Source organism: Nelumbo nucifera, chromosome 3 (genome assembly GCF_055504915.1).
Source record: "Nelumbo nucifera cultivar China Antique chromosome 3, China Antique-T2T, whole genome shotgun sequence".
Lineage (NCBI taxonomy): Eukaryota > Viridiplantae > Streptophyta > Magnoliopsida > Proteales > Nelumbonaceae > Nelumbo > Nelumbo nucifera.
Genome location: NC_142651.1, coordinates 47,190,681 through 47,213,258, shown reverse-complemented (window position 1 = coordinate 47,213,258; position 22,578 = coordinate 47,190,681). Strand labels below are relative to the sequence as shown.

The following is a 22,578-nucleotide window of genomic DNA, read 5'->3' as shown; positions in this document are numbered from 1 at the left end:
CTCTCCCTTTCTCTCTCTCTCTCTCTCACACACACACACACATACACATTAGATCATTTGATTGAGGTATTTTTGTTTCACACTAATAAATTCTATTAATTAAATCTATATTAAAAAATTTCAATATAAAACTTGTGTATTTAAAACTAACATGGAAATTAAAGTGCACTTCCACTCAAGTGGTGGGTAAGTAGTTGAACCATTTGAGTCAAATTGTTTAACCCGTAGTGTCATACTTAAATAATAAAAGTTTAAAAATACATACAAAATTTTAAAAATACAAAAATACATTTTTTTTTGTGAAAAATCTAGGGCACATCTCTACAATTATTTATTACCATCTTAAACAAAAGATAATTAAGTATGATAAATAAGTACTTTTATTAATGATGGAAATGAAATACAAAATTTAAACCAAACCAAGAAATAAAACCATTTTCCCTTTCAAGTGGTGGATCAATGGTTCAACCTTTTAGGTTCATGGTTTTGAAAATTAGATGGAAATGGAACTGCTTTGGCCACTGGTTCATAGGTAAAACAATTCGACCATTTGCTCTGAACCCTTGATAAGTCATTTTTTGGGTCAATCAAACTCGGAGCCATGAATAGTTCTTGAGTCAACTGGTTCAACCGTTCGGTTCGATCTAGTTTTCAAAACCATGTTCAGGTCAAATGGGTCAATCTATAATATGATAATTAAATAATAAAAATATTGAAAAAGATGGAGACATAAAAAATTAAAACTTGCAAAATATTTGTAGATGATTTTTGGATATATCTCTAATATTAGACAAAATAAAATTGTGATAAATAAGAATAGTTTTTAGGGTTTGACTATGATGCCAACAAGACATGATATCAGAAAAACTTATAACTAAACAACCAACATCAAGAATGCGATGGCCAATTAGGTGGTTTTTTATTAAAATTTAGAGGGGATTTTGATTGGCCAGATCTTTTTTGATATCATGTATTACTAGCATCATAGATTTTAATGATAGAAATAAAATAGATATAATTAAATAACGGTTTTTCTTTCAAGTCAAATGGGCTAACACATGATGTCATAATAATTATATAATAAATTAAAACAAAAAATATAGAAAAACACAGTTAGTTGTGTTATTAATATAATGTGGTTGTTTCTTCTCATTGTTGGTGTTTTTATTGTTTAGAGATTCAAAAACACTTTTTTTTTTTCGAGTTTGACTTTGGGCTGATCTTCCTTTGTGCATACTTGTCCTTTGAATATTTCCATTTTCCATCCAAAATTTTTGAGAATGCCCACAAATGTGTTAAAAATCACTTGTCCTACATTGGATAAGAAAGGAGTGAGCATTTTCCAACCCTCGTTAAATTTGCTTTACAAATTTACCATTAGAGTAAATGGGTTCTTGACATGAGTTTGATCTTGACTCTTGAGCCTTATTTCAATTCAAGAAATGTGGTTTCAAAATATAGAGTTAAATCTATATATCTATATACTTTTTTTTTTTTATCTTAGACAATGATTTAATTAAAAAAATGCCTCAATGTAGAAGATGTCTCATGTCTATCCACTATAAGGTCAACCCTTATCAATCACAAATAGTTTCTTCCTCTCTTTCTCTCTCTCCACTTTTATTCGTGTTTTTCTTTCTATGGCAAGCATAAGACAAAAAAATGCCCAACACAAGTCAAATAAAACACTGCTGGTTCATTCTTGGATTTAAAGTAAAAAAGAAAAAGAAAAGCCCTCAACATTCTTGTTCTTTTGCCTACATTGCGTATATTATTCTGACATCCTTTTACTTTTTGCAGCTCTTTTGGCTGGAAATTGACATTTATAAGCTAAGCTTGTGGATGCAAGCAAGGCCAATTGTTACAAAAGAGTACTCTTTTTTGTCTCTCTCTCTCTCTATATTCACTATATGCATTAGATCAACCTACGTCTTTAATCTTTACAGCTTGTGGGACAAAATAACTTCATCCCATTGACCTAGGGCTCCAAATGGGGCCATAGATAGAGTACCAAACGGCTTCGTACACGTGTCACTCTCTCCTACTACCAATGATTACATGAATCACACGTGCCCTTTCTCCAAGATTCTTAAGAGTGCGTACCAACTCGCATCCACCCACGTGTCATTCAAACTGAGGTTGACAAGTCCCATCCTCAAAGTGCTGTAAAAGCTGGGAATATATACAGCAGGGATGACAGTGGGTCGGATTCAATGGTAAATTCGGATGAGCCCGTTTCCATCGGTTAATCAGATTCGGGTCTATACAAACCCGACATGCTAGATGTAGCATTGAAACATTTTTGCATGCACCCGTTTGAACATAAAGCTGGTAAGCAATTAAGCATACTGTTTATGGCATGAGATGGGTTTGTCATTTGGTGGTGTCTTCTTTCATTTAAACGAATTGGGTTTAAATAGAGTTTATGTTGCTGAACCCGATCCGTTGACATCCATCATTAGCTCTACGGCCCACAACGTTGACTAATGTCTCCTGTCAGTTACGGATCATTTCCCGTTGATTAGGCGCATACAGTTCTGTCCGTCCGTTCACGCGTTTCGTACTGTGGCGAGAATCCACATTACATCTCTGAATAGGCCACGTGGACATCCGGACCTTCACACTCTGCCCTTCTTGAATCTTGATCTAACCACGGTTAGCTTCCAAGCCTCGGGTTCGGACCCTCATCGTAGCTATATATGGTTACGAGTTATGTCTTCTCTTCGTTCCTCTCGAATTTCGGTTTTCGTTTCAAGAATCAAAAGAAAAGAAAAAAAAAAAAAAAGCCCTAATTTCTCTGCTCGTCCGAGGTTACTCTGCACCAGATTTCGAACCTGGTTTCCGTTTTCTTGGTTTCTGGTATGTGTGTTCATGCATTTCTGCTATCCAGGTCATTGCGGATCGAAGGTTTCGGGGAGAAAAGATGTCGGATTCAACGAGAAGGTATGAAATAGGATATGCTCTTGCGCCCAAGAAACAGCAGAGCTTCATCCAGGTTTCTTTGGTGAATCTTGCAAAGGAGAGAGGTATCGATCTTATACGAATCGATGCTGATAAGCCGTTGGTGGATCAGGGCCCCTTCGATTGTATCCTTCACAAATTGTCCGGCGAAGAATGGAAGAAACAGCTGCAGGATTATTCTTCGAAGAACCCTAATGTGTTTATAATCGATCCACCGGATGCAATTGAGAGGCTGCATAACAGGATTTCAATGCTCCAGGTGGTGTCTGAATTGAAAATCCCTCAGGAGAATGAGACGTTTGGAATACCAAAACAGGTTGTGGTCTATGATTTTGAAACGTTGTTGGATCCTGCTGCGCTGGAAGGGTTGAGGTTTCCTGTGATTGCGAAGCCGTTGGTGGCCGATGGGAGTGCGAAGTCGCACAAGATGTCGCTTGTGTTCAACCGTGATGGGTTCAGCTTGCTGAAGCCACCGATTGTTCTGCAAGAGTTTGTGAATCATGGTGGGGTTATCTTTAAGGTGTACGTCGTTGGGGACTATGTGAAGTGCGTGAAAAGAAAATCGTTGCCCGATGTATCGGAGGAGAAGTTGGGGAGCTCGGAGAGTTCGTTATCGTTCTCGCAGATATCGAACTTGACCATACAGGATCGGAACGACGGCCGCTATTACGAGACTATGCATTTGGAAGATGCTGAGATGCCCCCGCTGAGTTTCATTACGGACATTGCAAGAGGATTGCGACAGGCCATGCGGTTGCATCTTTTCAACTTTGATGTCATCAGGGATGCAAGGGTAGGGAACCATTACCTCGTCATTGATATCAATTACTTCCCTGGGTATGCAAAGATGCCATGTTATGAGACTGTTTTGACGGATTTCTTCTGGGACATTGTTCACAAGAAAGAGGCGGTGGGTTTGGTTAAGGAAGAGAAACCAGAGATGGGTTCTGATTGTCGGAGGATGCCTAGTGGGGAGATAAAGCTTGCCAGCAATACTTGTTGCAGCGACGGGGATCATGGGGCCCTCCCGCTTTCTCCTTTGTCATTGGAATTGGAAGAGAAGGAGAGCACCGTTCAAATCTGGGAACAATAACGGGACACATGTGTGGCTTGCTGGCTTATTGGCTGGAAGAGTGGTCAATAGATTTTGCTTCAGCACCTTTGAACGTCCCAAACACGTCGTTTGCCAATTTCGAGGTAGACTGAAGAATGCGGCACCCAAGTTTTCAAATTAAAGTTGGCATGGTGGTCGAATAAATAGGTTGAATGCTTCGTAGTTCCGCCTCTGGACGTGTTTCATGTTGATCTTGTATATTCCACCATTGTGCTGGACATAGGTATTTCTCAAATACTTGAAGTTCTAGGAAGGTTGGAGGTGTTTTCCGAGGCTTATGTATTCCCATGCTTCCAAGCTGTTTTAACATGTCAAATGTTCACACATATAATGCATGAATTCTGCCATTTTGTCCATAATATTCTCTATTTGTTTATTCACTCATTTATTTATTTTGTGAAATGAGCTTAATTGGATTTTTTGTTATTTTTGCAACTGGAACATTAGTTCAGTTATTAACTCATGATTCATATTTGCACTTCTCTGCATTAATCTTCCTGATCATGACAGGTTACTAATTTTCATCTTTTTATCCAATCAAACATCTCAACTGTTCAATGGTGTTTAATTTGATTGTTATAATCGATTTGGACATTCTAGACATCTGAAAACATGGTCTGAACCAGAGCAGTTGCAAATATGGATCTATTATTCTTCTCTCATTTCTCATTTCCATTGCTCCATCTGATTAGTCAGGATGAATTATTTGTATTAATTAAAAAAATGTGGACACAATTGTTGTTGGGAGACGTTTTCTGGACATGCTCTTCTTAGAGCGATCATTTTTCACCAGAAGAGCTGTTGTTAACATAGCTTCCAGAGGGGACTTTGCATGTTTAGTTTTGATCTATACAAACTTGTGTTCTTAGTGGGATGGTGCTTGGGGAGTGACGTCTCCCACTATTGATTCCTTAGTTTTTTGCATTGGTGAATGTCTATCCTGTTTTCTGTTTGCGCATATCAATTTATTTCTTTTTATAGCCCTTTTACAAAATAGTTTCTACTGTACTATGTGAATGTGGTCTCAACTGGAGCTTTTGTGGTGCTTAATTGTTTTTGTACCCTTTGAACTATATTCCTGGCCTTCTTCTCTCTTAGCTAACACCATTGTTATGGATATTGATTTTGTATTGTTTTTCTTAACATTGTCTGGACTTTTGAGGTATCAAGACTTAAGTGCAGTTATATGGATTTTGATTCCCCACTCCCCTAAAAAGGAAGCAAGGGTTTTGTCTTCCTACATGAACTGCTTGTTCAGGTGTTAGCCAACAACCTTGTTAACAGCAAGGCAGATGTAACTATGGATGAGCTAATCTGGAGGCACTGAGCTCAGGACTCAACTTGTAAATCAGCTTTGTATTGTTGGAAAATTTGTTTGTCAGCCTTTGGCTACAATTTTTTCAACCCATAGTTGAACCATCTGGTTGGACTAGTCAACCTGTCACCCTGCCAGGTTTTTAGGTCTGTTTTTCCCTCATACTGTTTACTTGCAGAAAAATATTGACTTGGTCAACGACCTAGTGACCTAACCAGTTGAACCACTGAACGGTTTGACCTTGTCAGCAGTTCATGGGTTAGACTGTTCTGTTTTTTTCCTGTTTCTTTGTTTTTTTCTAGCCATTTCTATCACCACTAACAATAATACTCTTTTATCACACTTATTTTTTTTTTGTTTAATATAATTAATATATAATATTAGAGACATGCCCATTTCTTTTGCAAATCTTTTGCAATCTGTATTTTATTATTTGATTTTTGATGTCTTGGGTTGGTGTTCTTTTAGGGACAACAACCAATATTAAAACACATGTGGGAGAGACATCAGATTTATTTGCACTAATTATGGATGTGAATTGAAGGGGTCATTGCCTGGTGCAATGGTAAAACCTTTGCCTGACAAGCCTGAGAATACGGATTTGAGCATGAGAGCAGTCACTTTGTGTGAAAAAGTACAAAAGGTTATTCATCAAAAAAAAAAAAGAAAAAGTACAAAGGGTTAGTTCATATCCAATCCATCCATTCCAAAACCCTAGGTAGATGGGTCCAAAATTAGGCAATGGCCTTGTTTTATTCATGGACGAATTGACTAAATATATTCAGGAGGAGGCCTCTTGGTGCATGCTATTTGCTGAAGACAATAGTACTTATTGCTAAAACTAATGAAGGATTAAATGCAAAATTAGATTTATGGGCAAATACCTCAGAAACAAGACCACCTAAGGAAGCTGCTAATGCTGATCTGTTACCTGGGCCAACCCTTACTAACAACCACCTCCATGTCCTCCAAATCCACCCTGAGTACCTGGGTCAACTCTTCCATCTCCTCAGTTACCACGACCAGCAAGTACCATGTCCTCCACCTTTGGAGACTGTTAATGTTGATCACCACTTTCAGATGCAGCCGTGATTGCCCCAAACACTTACACCAACTTTCAGCAATAACAATGAAGACAAATTAATTTCACACCACTAAAATATCTGTTTCAGCATACTACTCAAACATATCAAATCTGGCTGGCACCAACACAAGCCAAACTTTCCAGCACTTCCCTCCTTGATAACCACAAATGGAGGGCTTAAACCACCACAAACACCACTCTATAATTACACACAATGTCTGCAACCGTAGGAGAAAAAGATGTTCCTGATTTGTAGCTGCTGAAGAAAAACTATCACTACTGCCCACTTGTGAATACTTCTAGATTTGATCATAGCCATATCTTCTCACATAAGTGTGACCTCAGTACACAAGAAACAAATAAAACAATAGATAAACTTCATAAGAGAGAAACTAATCAAAAAAAAAGAAAATCACGAGAGAGAAGAGAAGAGAGAAGGATGGGGGAGAAAATAATAGATCTCTCCCTCAGGCAGCCAGGTTTGTATTTATAGTTTTAGAATACATGAGAATGACTATTCTGCCCCTTATTAAGAAGTATGGAACAGTTTCATTAAATTGGGGACACATCTGTAGCTCTATATTATAACAAAAAAATAGGGAAAAGACATAAGCACCCCTGTCTACAGTCCACATTACAAGAGAAGAGAAGAGACCCAAACATATTGTACTACAAGAGAAGATACTTGGATATGGACTCAACCAATTGAATGACTTGAACAGTGAATGTAGGTTTGCTCCTTCTTCTTCTTCCCCCCCATTCAATCTTCTTTTTCTGGGACTGAAACAGGGGCTCTACTGCTTCTCTCTGATTTTTTTTTTTAATTTTTTTATTGCATTCTTGGTCTGAAAGAGGGGCTCTTTTCTTCTTTTTCTGAGTTGAGGTTTATCTGGAATAGGTGGTAATTTAGGGGCATTGAAAGCAATATCTTAGCAACAACTTGAGGCCATATTGGAGCGAGTAATTCCATAAAGGCAGAATTAATGGCTGCTTCTCTCCCCCTGAACTGTCCAAAAGGTTGCAAAAGAAATCATGCCCCACACCGCTTTTCTTTTCTTACATGTAGAGTTTCCAGGAAATTTTCCCATTGTAAGTGTGTGGTCTGTCAATGGAAAACAAGTGATTTCAGGGCTGTCCAAAGACACCACACAATTGTGTTCACAGCCATGCCCCATCTTTGAAGGTTTGAGGATGCAAGGTATTTGTCTAGAGCCATAGTCCACACCAAAATATGCAATCTTGAGGTAACACGTAGCTGCCATATTTTTGAGCTGGGGAAATTTCTCACTGATGAGGAATTTGGTTCTGTAAAAAAAGAATGTTCAAAAACATTCCTGAGCTATTCCACCTCAATGCTAGTGCCTTCTTGATTTAAAAGATGATTTGTTTCTCTTATCAGTAATTGTTCAGGAGCTCATTCATTTCTTCAACCTCCTAATCATTTAAATCTCGCACCATCTCTGGATTCCATGCAACCTCCTTGTTTAGTGTAGATTCCCCCACTAATGAGTAATGAATCGCTATGTATGACCACCATGGAGAGAGAAGGGTTTACTCCATAAGTGGACGATCCTCAAACCATGGATTTCTCCAGAATCTTATCCTGCTGCCATTCCCTATTTTGTACCATACACCTTTGATGAATTGTGTATAAGATTTCTCAATACCTTTCCAGATTTCATAACCATAGTTGTTTACATGTATCCCATCCCCTGTTTCTGGTGCCATATTTAGATATGATGATATGCTTTCTTATCTTACTTCCATTTCCACATAAATCAAATATGCTCTGTAATTAGGTGGAGGGTTTTGTAGCGCTGAAGCAACTTTCAAGAAGGTCAACCTTCCTTGATCACTGTTAAGAAAAATATCTACTTCAGGAGCAGTAGTAGAGAAGATACTTCTTTTGGCATGAAGAAAAGTCTTATCATCCCCTTATTGTCCAAGGGCACCAAATTTAAGGGTTTAAAGAAGGTAGGTTTAAATTTGAACATATTTACAGAACTCCTTATTTGCCTGCTCTTAACCTACAAGTCTACAACCTGTTTTTCTCCAGTAGTCGTACTGAATGTTGCAACATATGAAGTTTAGCCTACTAACCTTTTCTTTTTCCTTGGTGTTGGTTGTGGGAGGGGAGGGGGGGGGGGATAAAGGGATGGGACATGCTACGTTCTATGCAAAATGAGGGATAAATGGTTTACTTTCTGGACAGGAGAGGAAGGCACCTGTGATTGCCCAGTTATGAATCTTATGATGAGTGGTGACAAATGTGTCTTGATCAGATGCCCATTGAACTCAAACATGGGGTTTGCTTTCTTCAATTCTTAGGACAGCGCTTGCAGCATCAATTCCTTAAACTCAAACATGGGGTTTGCTTCTTCAATTCTTAGGAGTACCCTAAAATGGTATCCAATTCTATTGGATTGTCTTCACTAGCATTTGGAAGGTTGTTGGAACTGGCACCGGTAGTACTGGGTATTGGGGGGGGGGGGGGGGGGTACACCTACTATTTTTTAGTTTTTCACCCATGTATGTTCATGACTTCATGATCATACCTATACATGATCCACCATTAGGCCCATCTTTTAAAGTTCAAATTTTAGAGTGGTAGTTGTGAGCAGAGTGAAAATAGCAGAGAATCCATCCTCCATTGGCAACACGTGCTTGTCGTAAGTCAACCATTTTCCTTAATATAAATTCTTACAACATTAATTCAATCTGGTTCTCTATGGACAAATTCTTGGAAAGTTGGAAGTACCTATGAAGCTTATTTCAAGAAAAGTTACAAAATCAAAAGAATTATATGCAGGAAAGAATTTGTGAGTATTACAAGTGAAATAGAGAAATTCTATTGTACTGATCAAGGTTATAAATAAGGGTGTCAATGGACCGGTTTTGAATTGGACCCTGTCCAACCCAAAATCAATTCGGATGGATTGAGTGGACCAATAAGACATTGAATTGGTCCTATCTGGTCCAAAATATTTATTGGATTGGATTGGACCTGGTCCGTCTGTAATGAATTTATATTGAATTGGATTGGATTAAGCCAATATCTGGTCCATTGATATAAGATATATAAATGGGTGAGAGGGTAATGTACGCTTATGTTTATGGTAAAATTGCAGCAGCAGAGGAAAACATGAAGGTGGCTGATCATGCATGCATTGTGGATCACTTTTCATGGAGAAAGTAGGATTGATCATGCATTGTTTCTTATTTTGGTTAGGCCAGAAAACTGTCCACCTCTGCCAGTACCCCAGATACAAATTTAGCACCCATTTCAGTTTTGTATCTGTCTGTGATTTACAGTCCTACTTAATACAATTTTTGTACTTTTTGTTTCATTTGCAAAAGCTGATGCAAAATTTGCCACCTTCCTCCCTACCTCAATTCTCTCTCCTATAAAGTGGGGGAGTGCACTGTACACCATCATGCTTCTTTATCTCACCTTCAAACAAATAACTCCATCCTTTCATTCTATAAGGTGAGATAACATCATTTTACTTCTTATTTTACTTTTCAAAAACAAACAAGGTCAAATATGAACAAGAATAAATCAGAATTTACACTCAGCTTATTTGCACTCATGCATTTACACCGATACAAGTGAAGCAACTAAATGCAGCCTAAACCCCAAATATCTCCTTGTAACCCGGAGATGGGATTCAAACTGCAAATAGACAGGGCTCTCTTTGTCACTAAACCCACTGACCAATGAGTCCATATCTACTGACCACAAGATGCTGGCCACTAGACCCCACAACCAGGGAACATCTCTCATGGTTGTATATTGTCATTCATGGGAGATGTTCCCAATGTGAAGCTGTACTGTATTGTGGCCAGCATGTGGCCTACATATTGGGTCAACAGATTCGAACTCCCATCTAGGGGTGCGATTTGGGCAGGTTGGGGTGGGTTGGGTTGTGGACCAATCCAGGCCCAACTAAGGCCGCATTTGGCAAGTCTTTTCGTGTAGGGTTCGGGCTGTTTAGAAGCTCGGAAACCTGAATTTTGGGCTTTTCCTGTTTGGCAATAGAAATATCTATTCGGGAATAGCTCCAGCCCATAAAAGATGCCAGAAGCTCGAATTTGGGTTTTTTTAGGAAGCTTCAAATGAAGTTTTTACAGTTTTTTAGCGCCCTGTCTTCTTCGAACATGTGGTATGATACACATGCCTGGGAGAAAATGGGTTATCTTTCCACAAAAAACTATTTGAATGTGCAAGTGGGATTTACTAATTGTATGTGGGCCCACCATGGAAAATGCATGTGGGGCCTACCTTGTAAAATGTATGTGGACCCCACATGCATGTTCACACATGGGCCCTACATGCATGTCCACCAATGGTATGTGGGGCCCATCTGCAAAATGTATGTGGGCCCTACATATATGTCTACACATGGACCCTACATGTATGTCCACCAATGGTATGTGGGGCTTACTTTGCAAATGTATGTGGGCCTTACATACATGTCCACCAATTGTATGTGGGCCAACTTCGAAAAATGTATGTGGGCTCCACATGCATGTCCACCAATGGCATGTGGGGCCCACCTTATAAAATGTATATGGGCCCCACATCAGATCTTGTAAAAGATCTTTTAGAAAAGACATGCCAAACAGGCACTAAGTCTCAAACCTTAGGTCCAAGTTCAAGGTTACCTGATTTTACCAACAAAGGCCCAACCTAAGCTTAACCCAATTCATTTCAGGTGCTTGAGCTTGGTCTGGACTTAGACGGGTTGGGCCATAAAAGTTTAATCCAAACACCACCTTATATCTCATATGGTTAATACTTCGTTGAACACATGATAGTGTAGAATTTTTTACTAAAATGTCCATATTTGTGTATTTAGCCTATTTCTAATTATGAGGGTTGAAAATGTAATTTCAATTATTGCTTTTTAGTCTTATATTTAGGCTATTTGGTTTGAAGGAAAAGGTAGGGAAAAGATAAGGAAACCTATACAAAGTATTAACTTCCTTTCCTTGTATTTTCAACTATCCTTTCCTTGCATTTTCCTATCTATCCCTTTCTTTCCTTGCATTTTCCTTCATACTAAACATAATATTAAGGTATTAACTTCCATTTTCTCTCATTATCCTATATTTAAATTATTTTTTCACTAAGGCTATATTTGGTTTGAAGGAAAAAGTAGGGAAAAGAAGGTAAAGGCAAGGAGGTTTTCATACCTTTCTCTACATTTTTCTTCAAACCAAACATAGCCTAATAAATGCTACTAATTAGATCCATGCCCAATACGTTTAACAATATAAACTCATATATTTTAAAAAACAGACTAAAAAAAAAACTATTATTTACCCAAATAGGAACTAAGCAATTCAATCATCCCAATGAAATTGGTCAATCCATGAAGTCATAGTTAGATGACAAAATTTTTAAAATAGAAATAGATATAGATAATTACAAAATATAGAAAAAAATAGACACTTTTATGATATTTTTAATTAATGAAATTAAAAAATAAGTGTAATAAACAAGAATTATTTTTATTGATGATAAAAATTAAATACATAATCTAAAATTGGAAAAAAATGAAATTATTTTTCTGTTTGATGGAGATCAATAGTTCAACTTTTGGGTCAAATGTCACAACCTTTAATGTCATAATAAAATAAAAAAATTAATAAAATATAAATACAAAAAAATGAAAAATACATAAATTTTACAAAAAAATGTTCGGACACATATATAATATCATATTAAATAAAAAATATGTGACATATCGGAATTATTTTTACATACATAGAAATACACAAAAAATTACAGAAAATTAAACACATCTATAATTCTATATTTACACTACTATTAAAAATATGAATAAGATTGTGGAACTTTCTTTTGACTAAATCACCCATTTTTTGAATTTAATCGTCAAGTTTAAAATGTAATTCGAAGTATTACTTTTCACCTCATTCAACTCCCTTTCTTTAAATTTTACATTTTTTTTTGGCAAATGAGAAATAATACACTTAAAACATAAAACATTACAAAAAGAAGAATCTAGCGAAGTAGGTAGGCCTGTCACTGATACTCGAAACTTTACAACTTGATATGAGGTGTTTATGTAATTAGATTCGGATTTTACAATTTACATCGAATTAATAATAAAAAATACTTGAATTTTATAGAACATTTTTTATTTATTTTTGCAATAGTTAATTTTCCAATAAGTAATATATCTATATATCTATATCAAGTGGGCTCCGACTACTTAAGGCTCCCAGGCCCAAATTGTGCAAAATCATGGATTGCTGTGAGAGTCAAAGCGGGAAAACTACTCCTGAAATACTTATACCTCCCCTCTACTCCCCTGTATAAATAAGATGCCGTTGGTTGACATAATTGATAAAAGAAAATACTTTTGTCCTTTATTATCCTTCAAAATTTCAAAGATTACCACCAACTTTCATCATTTTGAAACAAGAATGACGGTTGTAGCTTGGCTCAACATTTGTACACTGACTTCATGGGCTGCTCACAGGAGTTGATTCACAAATTAAGGTAATTTGATGTGAAATCAGCTATGCCTCCTGAAACCATTAAATCATGGCCTTTAGTAAATGGGAGGTTGCTAGAGAATGAAAATTTTAGATTTTTCTTATGAAATTACTCAAAAGATTTTACATGGACTACCTGGGCTAGAACAGCGGTGGCAAATCAACGGTGATAAAAGCATCTCTCAAACTAAATCTGTTTTAGGTTTTTTCCTAAGGTTTTAGCTATAGTTCTAAAACTATCAATCACTTCCTAAGGTTTTAAGTTTAGTTTTTACCCCCCCCCCCCCCCCCCCCCCCCAAAAAAAAAAAGACGCTTTATATATCGTTGTCTTTATTCTCCCAGTGGAATTGCCTATGGCTCAGCAAGTTGCGATAAAAAAAGTCAATAGGGCAAGTACAACTTATCATCCATTAAAGTAAACTAACTAGCTCGGATGGGAGATTTCTCTCTGTGGGGCAGCTTGATTGGTGGATTCCTGATGTTAGAGATTTTTCAACTTTGCTTCTTGGCCATGCTTCGTCTGGATGGAATTCATCAAAAGTGAGTTATCAGTGGTCTTTCTGCCACTACTTGTAACTTCCATCTATATATAAAGAATGGCTAGTTCACAAATTGGTTGTAGGTATTGAACCGACGAAAGCATGTCTGTCTGAGCAACGAGAATGGGTTTGAGTTTGACTTTCTCAAAATCATAAAAAGTTGATGAGATTTTTATTAAAACAATCCATTTCCTTAGGACCTATTCAGCTCAATTATTTCATGTATACTTCATTTTAATCCACCAAATACTGCAGAATCGTAGATCAAATCTGTTTTAATGGATTTACCCCATTTAATACGTAGGCCAGTTTCCAATTTATGCTTGTGATCTCTCTGTTTTTTGCTATGATATCCGAGATAAAACTTTTATCACTTGAAGCACAATAACATAGTATTCTTGCTACTTGGTTGTTTTGATAGCTGAAGTAAAAAGTCCTTGGTTGGGAATAAGATATGGTACACAGAGAGGGAAGTTTGCTTTTTCTTAATTTTTTCACTGTTTTCTGATCAAAGATTTCTCTGTGAATCAACTCAAATTTCAAGAATGACCAATCTAAAATTAGAATTTACTATAGGGTTTGATACCTTTGGAACCTAAAAGTAGCACAACTCAGTTCTTTACTGCAAATTGATTTTTATGAGCTATTCCTTTCAATCTAAAATTAGAATTTACTATAGGGTTTGATACCTTTCAATCTGAACTCAAATTTCAAGAATGACCATTAATTATTCATGTATATATCTTCTATCGTTTGTTAGGCTTTATATATTTTTTATTGATATTCTTGACACCACTTTGGTGGTGTCTGAATGTGATTTAATTAGGTTTTAGGTATAAAGATATGATTATTTTTTTCTTTTTTAGGGTAAATTGCTGAAACCTCCCCTGAAGATTTCTGGGTGTTGCTGAAACTTCTCTTGAAGTTTGATAATTACAATCACCTCCCCTAAAGTTTCTGACATAGTTGCAAATAGACCACTTGTGGTAGATTTTCTTAAAAAAAGGCATGAAGGTGTCCAAAATACCCATACAATTACTTTTAACAAAAATGTTTGTTTTCCAAATTTTCTCTTCATATGAATCACTGTTCACTACAAACCATTCCAATCTCTTTTCTGAAATTGATTTATTTTCTAAATCTTCCCTTCATATAAATCACTCAAAGTAAACTGCAACTTTAAATTCTCTTTGTTTTTGTTGTTTCGTATTGTTTTTTTTTTCTTGTAGAAACCAGCCTCAATAATAATTGCATTGGTATTTTGGACATCTTCATACCTTTTCCAGGGTAGGTTTCAGCAATTTACCCTATTAATTAAGTGCAGAACTGGGTTTGATGGTAATAATCTTTTTCTTTCTATTTTTAGCCATTTCCATTATTAATGGAAATAATTCTCATTTACCACATTTATATATTTTTGTTTAGAATGATGGATATATATACCACTAGAGACATGCATGTCCAAGTTTATGTAATTTTCTGATATATTTTTATTTTTATATTTTTATTATTCGATTTTGGACTTCATGTATCGGCAATTTGACTCAAAATCAAATGGTTAAATTGCTGAACTGCCACCTTGAGGTAAAAGCAAAAAGGCCATGGGTTGAAATTAGGGATAGTTACAGGGAGGGTTTTGTAAATTTTAAACCCTCCTCCCAAAACCTACATTGGGTTGGATTTTCAGAATCCAAACCCTCCCCACAAATGAAAATGCAAAACCCTCCCTAACCCTGCCCTCACATTTGAGGGTGGGGTGGGTCGTCCATAACCCACATCTAATTTCCAGTTATTTTTTGTTATATATAATAAACAAGCAAATTAATTTGAACAAACATCAAAATTTCCAATTATTTGATTGAAACATGTAAAAGCACAAACTATCAATTATACTTCACGTAAGATTCAAAACATTATTAAATTCAACACATGCATAATACTTGAGTTCATATTTAATCATCATAAGCATTATGGTTATTTTAGTAAATTCAATATACGAGTTGGGGAGGGTTGAATTTATCCTAATATTATATACCTTAATTGTACATGTATGGGCTGTAAAATCCCAAAATCTGTATCTGCCCGAAAATCCAATTTTCAAACAAAAAAACATGCTCTATGGGGATGGGTCCCTGGGTAGACTGGAAATTGTGATGCCTAGTTAAAATAGTGAAAAAATGATTAAAGCATTGATAATTTAACAATGGATGTAAAATTAAATAGAACGAAATAGTGAAATAGGATTCACATATAGTCTTATCCCATATAGTTGGAATAAGGCTTTGATAATGATGATGATGGCATTTAATTTTCATCAATCATGGGAAAAGAAAAGAAAAGAAAAGAGAAAAAAAGGAGAGTAAACATTAAAGAAATCGTGGATTGGAGCAAGATGATCATGGTGGCATTTAATTTTCCATCAGCCATCACAAGGAAAAGAAAAGACAAGAAAAACAAATAGAAAGAGCAAGCACAACAGAAAGCCTTGATCGGACTTAAAATTTCCATTTAACCAATTTTCTTCTCCTGTCATGTAAGACGTTCAAATCAATTCCCTTTTTCCAAGTTCTTGAATTCTGATCCTTGATCACAAACTCATTACCAGTGTGAGCAAACAGAATTGTTTATTTGCCTATGGATCAAAAACATACATACATATATACATACACACACACATATATATATATATATATTATTTCTTTTTAATTTGTAACCCTAAAAAGAAAGATTAGATTATGAGAAGATTTTACATGTTTGGTTTAAGACTTCAAATGCTACTCTTTGGGCATCTCTTCTATAAATACTGTGGAGGCATGGGCGGCATGGGAAGCTCATAACTTGGCTTCAAACTTCAGGGATTTGAAGATTACTATTGAAGAGGATTCAAAGCTGATAATCTCCTGCCTTATTGATAGGTCCTATCCTCCTTGGAACCTCGGGTCTTTTATTAAGGATTGTGTGCGGATCAGGGATCGGCTTGAGGGAAAGGTTAGATGTAGACATGTTTTCAGAGAGACAAATCAAGCGACAGACTGGATTGCAAATCAAACTCACTCGAGTTCGGGATTCTTTTTTCTCAATACTTGTAGCTTACCTAGTTCTCTAAGCGCTATTTGTAAGGGTGACTATTGGGGGCGTTCTACCCCCGTCTTGTGTAGCATATTTTAGTTCTATCAAAAAAAAAAAAAAATCAAATAAGGACATTGAAAAATAGTAATTTTGACAATAAGAAACTTTAATATATTAAATGAAAAGGAGAGTAATTTGGGGTCACACCCTGATCATGATCATGAGATAAAAGAACTCTTGTTTTCAATTTTACCATATACAATCAAAGCGTCATTGTCTTTTCACTGTGGGATGTGCCCAAACAGTTTACAGTCTCCCTATAAAAAATTACTACTTCCTAATGAAAGAGCAAAAGAGCCCCACTTAATCCAAGTTGTAACTTCCAAATGAAAGAGCAAAAGAGCCCCACTTAATCCAAGTTGGGTTAATTTCACTCGTCCTCGGGGTGAAAGTGTCTGGCTCAGTGGTTATACTGCTGCCTTAGAACAAACGCTTCTTCGTAGAAACATGTCTTTATCTGATATCAATAGTTGTTGCATTGAAATTCTTAGCGATGTGCAAATACTGCACATCATATGCAGATACTGCACATCCAAACTTTGACAATTAATGTCCGTGGGGTTAATTTAAACGAAACCAAAAGAATCAACATCGATCATTTAATTAATCCTTAAAAACCTTCTCCTTTGTATATATATGATGCCATCATATGTTGCTTTAGGTTGGAATCTCAACATATTCAGCAAAGGTAGGTAGGTTAGTTGTCTTTTATAGGTCAATAGATACCTACTAAATATATCATACGGAGTCCCTTCTTGGACAAGGGTCGCTTCTGAAGTTGGATTGCTTATTTGTTTATATATCCAGTCCTCGTCCTCGTTGAATACTAATTTCATCTTAATTAAGCTGTCCTTCTCTTCAAATTATCAGTAACGAGACTAAAAATTTCGTTTAGTTGAAATTGAGCTTGCCATGAAATCAGTACTTTTTATTACTAACAAGCATTATGTGATAAACACCACTATGAGAGAGAGAGAGAGAGACTTAATTTGGGTGGTCGGTAATGGCTTTTGCAACAGTCAATGGCTTGCATGCAAAGGAAATACTCTTACCTAATGGTTAACAAATAATTTGACTTCATGAAGGCCTACTAGCCTATTTAGCTATAAAAAAAACTGTTAAATATAGACCGCTTTATATATGATATGAGCTTCCACAGCGTGAGCACTTGAGAGAGAAAATCCCAAACACATTGGAGATCTATCAAATTTCTTCTGGGGTTTTGTGACTGTCCACGTTGGAGATGTTTGACATGCTTTGTCGTCTTTCAAAGGTCAAAACCTCCATGTCATTCACTAATGAGGCCTTCTAATTCACGAAGGTGAAGGCATTCTTCTTTTCATATTTCTGTTTCGTGTGTCCAAGCTCTCTACAACTAACTCCATTTTTAATTAATATACTGTTGATCATGTTTCAGCTAACTTTCTCTTTCTGTCTGTGGCCTTATGCCACTATAAGAAAAGAACATCCAAGCTACCCAACTGAACTAGCTCCACCATGTTAATTACATCCATTTTTACAATATATTCCTCCATCAGTCTAGCTAGCATGAAACACATGCAACTAAAAGTTGGCCAGATCGATCAAAACGATCGATCCATCTTAGCTAGACACAGTCCGGACTGAAGCAATTAATTCTCAGATCATTTATGATAGAAGTTTCAAATATCCCCATGAAAATTTCACAGATGATCGTCATCAGATTGTAGTAACTTTATTATTACACAAATGAGAATTAATTAGTATCAATTCAGAGAGGAGAGAGAAGAGAGAAACAAAGAAACCAGTACAAAAGAATACAGTCTTTCTGTAAAAATAAATATACCAATCTCTAAAAATTAATTAATAAAATAAAAGAAACCATGAGAGAACTCTCCTATTACTCTTTTATGGAACAATCTCTATCTAAGATAGCGCATTCTGTAATTAGATGGACCAAGCCGGTGAAGATGATTGGCTGCAGAGCGATATTATTTTTTTTATTGACATAGCTCTAGCCATGTTAGCTTATCTGCAAAACAAACAGACGACAGAAGAGAGAACAACCAAAACTCGTTAGCAATATTTTAGAACTAATTAAATCTACCTTGTTGATCTACATTACATATTATGAAATTAGAAAATTATATAAAGAAAGAAAAAGCTGTACACTTGGTGATAGGGAGGAAAAGTGGGGAACATACTCCAGCATATCTCCCCAGTAATCACTGCCATCATCGTCCAGGTTGAGTTCTCCCCAAGTGTCAAAGGTGGTTGAGGTGGATGGCGGGTCGCATATGTTAGTGTGGGGCTTCATTTCTTCCATTTCAGGAGAGGCTGAAACCAATGGAGGCATTTGTTCTATTCCATCTGAGCTGTTCAAGTTGTTATTACTGATATTATTAACATATTCATTGTTAATCAACGTTGAGCAGACTCCACCAAAGTAAGCAGAGTTTTCAGGGATCAGGCCATCGTTAGATGGTTGTTGGATCACTCCCGAATTCGCAAAGTTGGTAGACATTTGATGAGCATGGTGAAGAGCAGGAGCAAGAGGGTTAGCAGTCGGAAGTGCTTGAGCTTGTAGGTTATTATTCACCAGCCCTTCCAATTGGGTGTTGGGTTGTGGGTATTCGGCGGGGTTGTAACCCTGATTGGGAGATGATGATCCCTGGAGATTAAGTACTGCACCCAGATTTGGAGGGGTGCTTCCATTAACGGCCTGCAGTAGATTCTGTAACAATTGGTTTCTGGCTAGTTGTGCGGCCTCTGCCTGCAGCCTGAGAGCGTCCAAAGGGTGCATCAGATTGTTAAGGCTAGTGATAGCGAGCAACTGAGGTAGATTTGCTAAGAGATTGAGATCGGTTCTTGGCCTGTGTGTTACAGGGTCAATACCCATGTTGAGAAGTTTCTTTCTCAGATGGGTGTTCCAGAAATTCTTGATTTCGTTGTCTGTCCTTCCTGGAAGATGGCTTGCGATCGCAGACCACCTGTGAGGGGATCGAAGAGAAATTAAATAACCAAAGTAAATTACATTAGCCTGCTACACCGAGTCGATGGAGCGAGTTAATTAACATGTATATATATATTCAGAAAACTACACCAACTCAAGGCCACTTGAGTTGTTGCAATGTCCTTTCATATAACAGCTTTAAGAATTGACGAAATAGAGATAAAGGAAGATTACTTGTTTCCAAGAACTGAATGAAGGTCGATGATGATTTTCTCTTCCTCATCAGAGAACTTTCCTCTCTTGATATCGGGCCTCAGATAGTTAGTCCACCTCAGTCTGCAACTTTTCCCACATCTGTTCAATCCTGCAAGACTGGGGAGTGCCCTCCAGCTTCCGTGGCCATTTTTCTGAATGAATTCTATCAGCATCTGATCTTCCTCCGGCGTCCATGGTCCTTTCTTTAAACCGCTCTCATCGCAACAAGGAGACCTTCCCATCATACCTGCGAACATGCATCAAAGAAAATCAATCATATTTCCAATGCAAATTCTATCAATACAGATAATATAAATGGATTTGGCCAACTGATATTAATTGCAGTTGTGATACCAACCAAAAACGGAAGAAGCTTACAAAGAAACGAACCTGAGAATATCTGAGGTTAATTAGAGATTGTGGGTTGGAGAGATATATGGAAAGGTTTAATGTGGGAAAATCCAAGAGCAGTTCTGGTTTTATAGTATGTTTGATGTGTGTGGAAATGGCAAGACGTAGACGTAGTGTAAGAGAGACGCAGTTTTCCATGAATATTCTTCTATTAATTTTGAATATTTTATTATTGTACTCACAAACCTCCTCCTCAGGATTTCTCGTCATCTTTCACATTTATTTCAATTACACCATTAGAAGGGCATTGAAGGATCCTATCGAATTTGTATCTTCTCTGTAGCATTGTTATTTTTTTTTATTGTTTGTAACTTTTTATTTTGTGTTCTTTTCTAGTCAGAGATGCAAATTTGTCCTCCACTATGGAAGGGAGAGATAGATGGCCATTTGATTTGCCACGCTCTATGTACACATCCAAAACCAACTCTCTTGATTTATGTTTGTAGATAAATAAAGATGAAAAATGAGCTGGCCTCTTTTTCCATCTTGCATAGAGCTATTGGGGAATAAAACTTGCCATATGGTGAGAGGGTGACGTGGCAATTGTAAGTTTGTAACTGATGACACCTTAGCTTCCATTTGTATAAAAACTTGCCATATGTCTCTCTACTACATTGAACTTCCAACAGAATACAAGGCCTATTCTATTCCCACCCCTCATTTAATTAGGATATACAAGATGATAAATGGTATTTTGATAAATTGATTCAAATCAGTTCACTTGTAGGGCAAGGCAACGAGGGACGTTCCTAATTTTGCCATCTGTTACTCAAAAGGTTGCAAGGGTGTAGGGAAACACATCAGCAAATTACAGTTAGGGATAGGCCCACGTGGCAACCCATAAGAGGGTTACATGGTTTAGTTTCTCCGGAGACACAAAGAGAGAAGAAACCACTTAAATTTCTCAATTTAAAGCTGATGTTATATATGACATGAAGCATCCCAAGACACGCAAAAAATTAGTCTTCTTCTTTCATGGGACCCACCAAACCCTAACGACACCGCTTTCCTCTAAACTCCTACCTTTAAATTTTCTAATATAAAATATGCATGAGTAATGTGCTAATGTATGACCATGGATGCATCTGTTTCTATTAATTAAACTATCTAAATTATATAAATATCATCAACTGGGGATTTGTGTTTTGTGTTAAGTTGGCTTTGAAAATGATTGGAGATTGCCATAAAAAATTGAGTCCAAGTGAGAGATTAATCAAAGAGAAGAGATTAAAAAACAGGAAAAAAATATTTATTTCACTCAGCTGCAGCCCAATTAATGTGAGATTTCATAAAAAGGAAATCTGGAGTCTATCTTCTCATGGAAGGTATGGAATGTCTCTCATTTATTAGGTATTCTATAACAATTTTGTAACCATTCATTTACTGTATTATAATCTCAAGTCAGTGACACAGTCTTCCAAATAATGAATGAAGACTTCAACCCAGGCATTGTGAATTTCAGCTTTGACGACGTATGGGATTACTGTAACTTAGGATCTGTTTGGTTTATATATGGAATTGGAATTGGAATTGAAATTAAAATCTCTTTAAAAATTAGAATCAGAATGATTTATTCGTATGGGGGAATGGCCATTCCTTCAAATGGAGGAATGCCATTCCAATAAAAATAGGAATGCGATTTCATTCAGTCATTCCATCCAACCACACAGTTGGAATTGGAATGACCCCTATTCCTATGAACCAAACAAGCCTTTAGTATCATCCGCAGTTTACCACTAATTCAAGACAGAATTATTCTTTAACTATAGTATATTTTACTTTTTTTTTTCTTATTGTAATTAAGCTTAGTTAATTAGAGGGTGTAAGTATTTTCTTGGTTCAATTCATATGATGATTCAAGCTGGAACCCAATTTATAAAGCTTGACGACTGAGCTCGATAGATGGAAATTAAAGTATAATGAGGTTTAGCCAGATTGACAAGGGTTCAACTAGGACTCATCCCTTAGGCTGTGTTTAGTTTGACACAAAATAAGACATAAACAAAATAAGACGGAGACAGAAACAGAAAATTGACACAAATTGAGGTTTTTCTTCTTCTTCTTCTTCTCTCTCTCACCTTCTACGCTTCTTCTTCAAATTTTTGGAAAGCTTCTCTATCAAACTTCTCCTGCCCTAAATCTGCAGGCCTAAAGCCTTCGCCACCTGAACGTTCCTCTATACTCGGGCTTCAAAGGTTCTAGGCGTCTTTCCCTATTAATTCTTCTTGACTTGTACACACTAACTCTGCCTCCGACGACTTCTGAGTCGATTTTTTTCCTTTTCTTCTCACTGAGGTAGATGCAATTGCCTA

At 36.6% G+C, this 22,578-nt stretch overlaps 2 protein-coding genes across 2 annotated transcripts; one reads left to right on the top strand and one right to left on the bottom strand.

Annotated features, from left to right (window-relative positions):
• The first annotated feature begins 2,721 nt into the window (after positions 1–2,721).
• Positions 2,722–13,290, top strand: LOC104609603 (inositol-tetrakisphosphate 1-kinase 1-like). The gene is made up of 2 exons (XM_088901666.1): positions 2,722–4,298; positions 8,274–13,290. Exon 1 carries the CDS (start codon positions 2,924–2,926, stop codon positions 4,052–4,054), a length of 1,131 nt encoding a protein of 376 aa, XP_088757792.1. The 5' UTR covers positions 2,722–2,923; the 3' UTR covers positions 4,055–4,298; positions 8,274–13,290.
• A 5,052-nt stretch (positions 13,291–18,342) lies between these two features.
• On the bottom strand, positions 18,343–20,371 carry LOC104609604 (transcription factor MYB53-like). Its single transcript, XM_010275976.3, has 4 exons — positions 20,246–20,371; positions 19,835–20,102; positions 18,852–19,637; positions 18,343–18,679 (listed from the first exon to the last, which is right to left on the bottom strand). The coding sequence occupies exons 2-4, from the start codon at positions 20,098–20,100 to the stop codon at positions 18,676–18,678; spliced, it is 1,056 nt and encodes a 351-aa protein (XP_010274278.1). The 5' UTR covers positions 20,101–20,102; positions 20,246–20,371; the 3' UTR covers positions 18,343–18,675.
• Positions 20,372–22,578: the final 2,207 nt, after the last annotated feature.

What these genes read in the sequence shown, in the direction of transcription:
- LOC104609604 (XM_010275976.3), bottom strand. Translation starts at nt 20,100, where the DNA reads ATGATGGGAAGGTCTCCTTGTTGCGATGAGAGCGGTTTAAAGAAAGGA. An exon ending in CATTCAGTTCTTGGAAACAA is followed by an intron (nt 19,638 to 19,834) that starts GTAATCTTCCTT and finishes ATCCCCTCACAG; the next exon opens with GTGGTCTGCGATCGCAAGCC.
- LOC104609603 (XM_088901666.1), top strand. Translation starts at nt 2,924, where the DNA reads ATGTCGGATTCAACGAGAAGGTATGAAATAGGATATGCTCTTGCGCCC.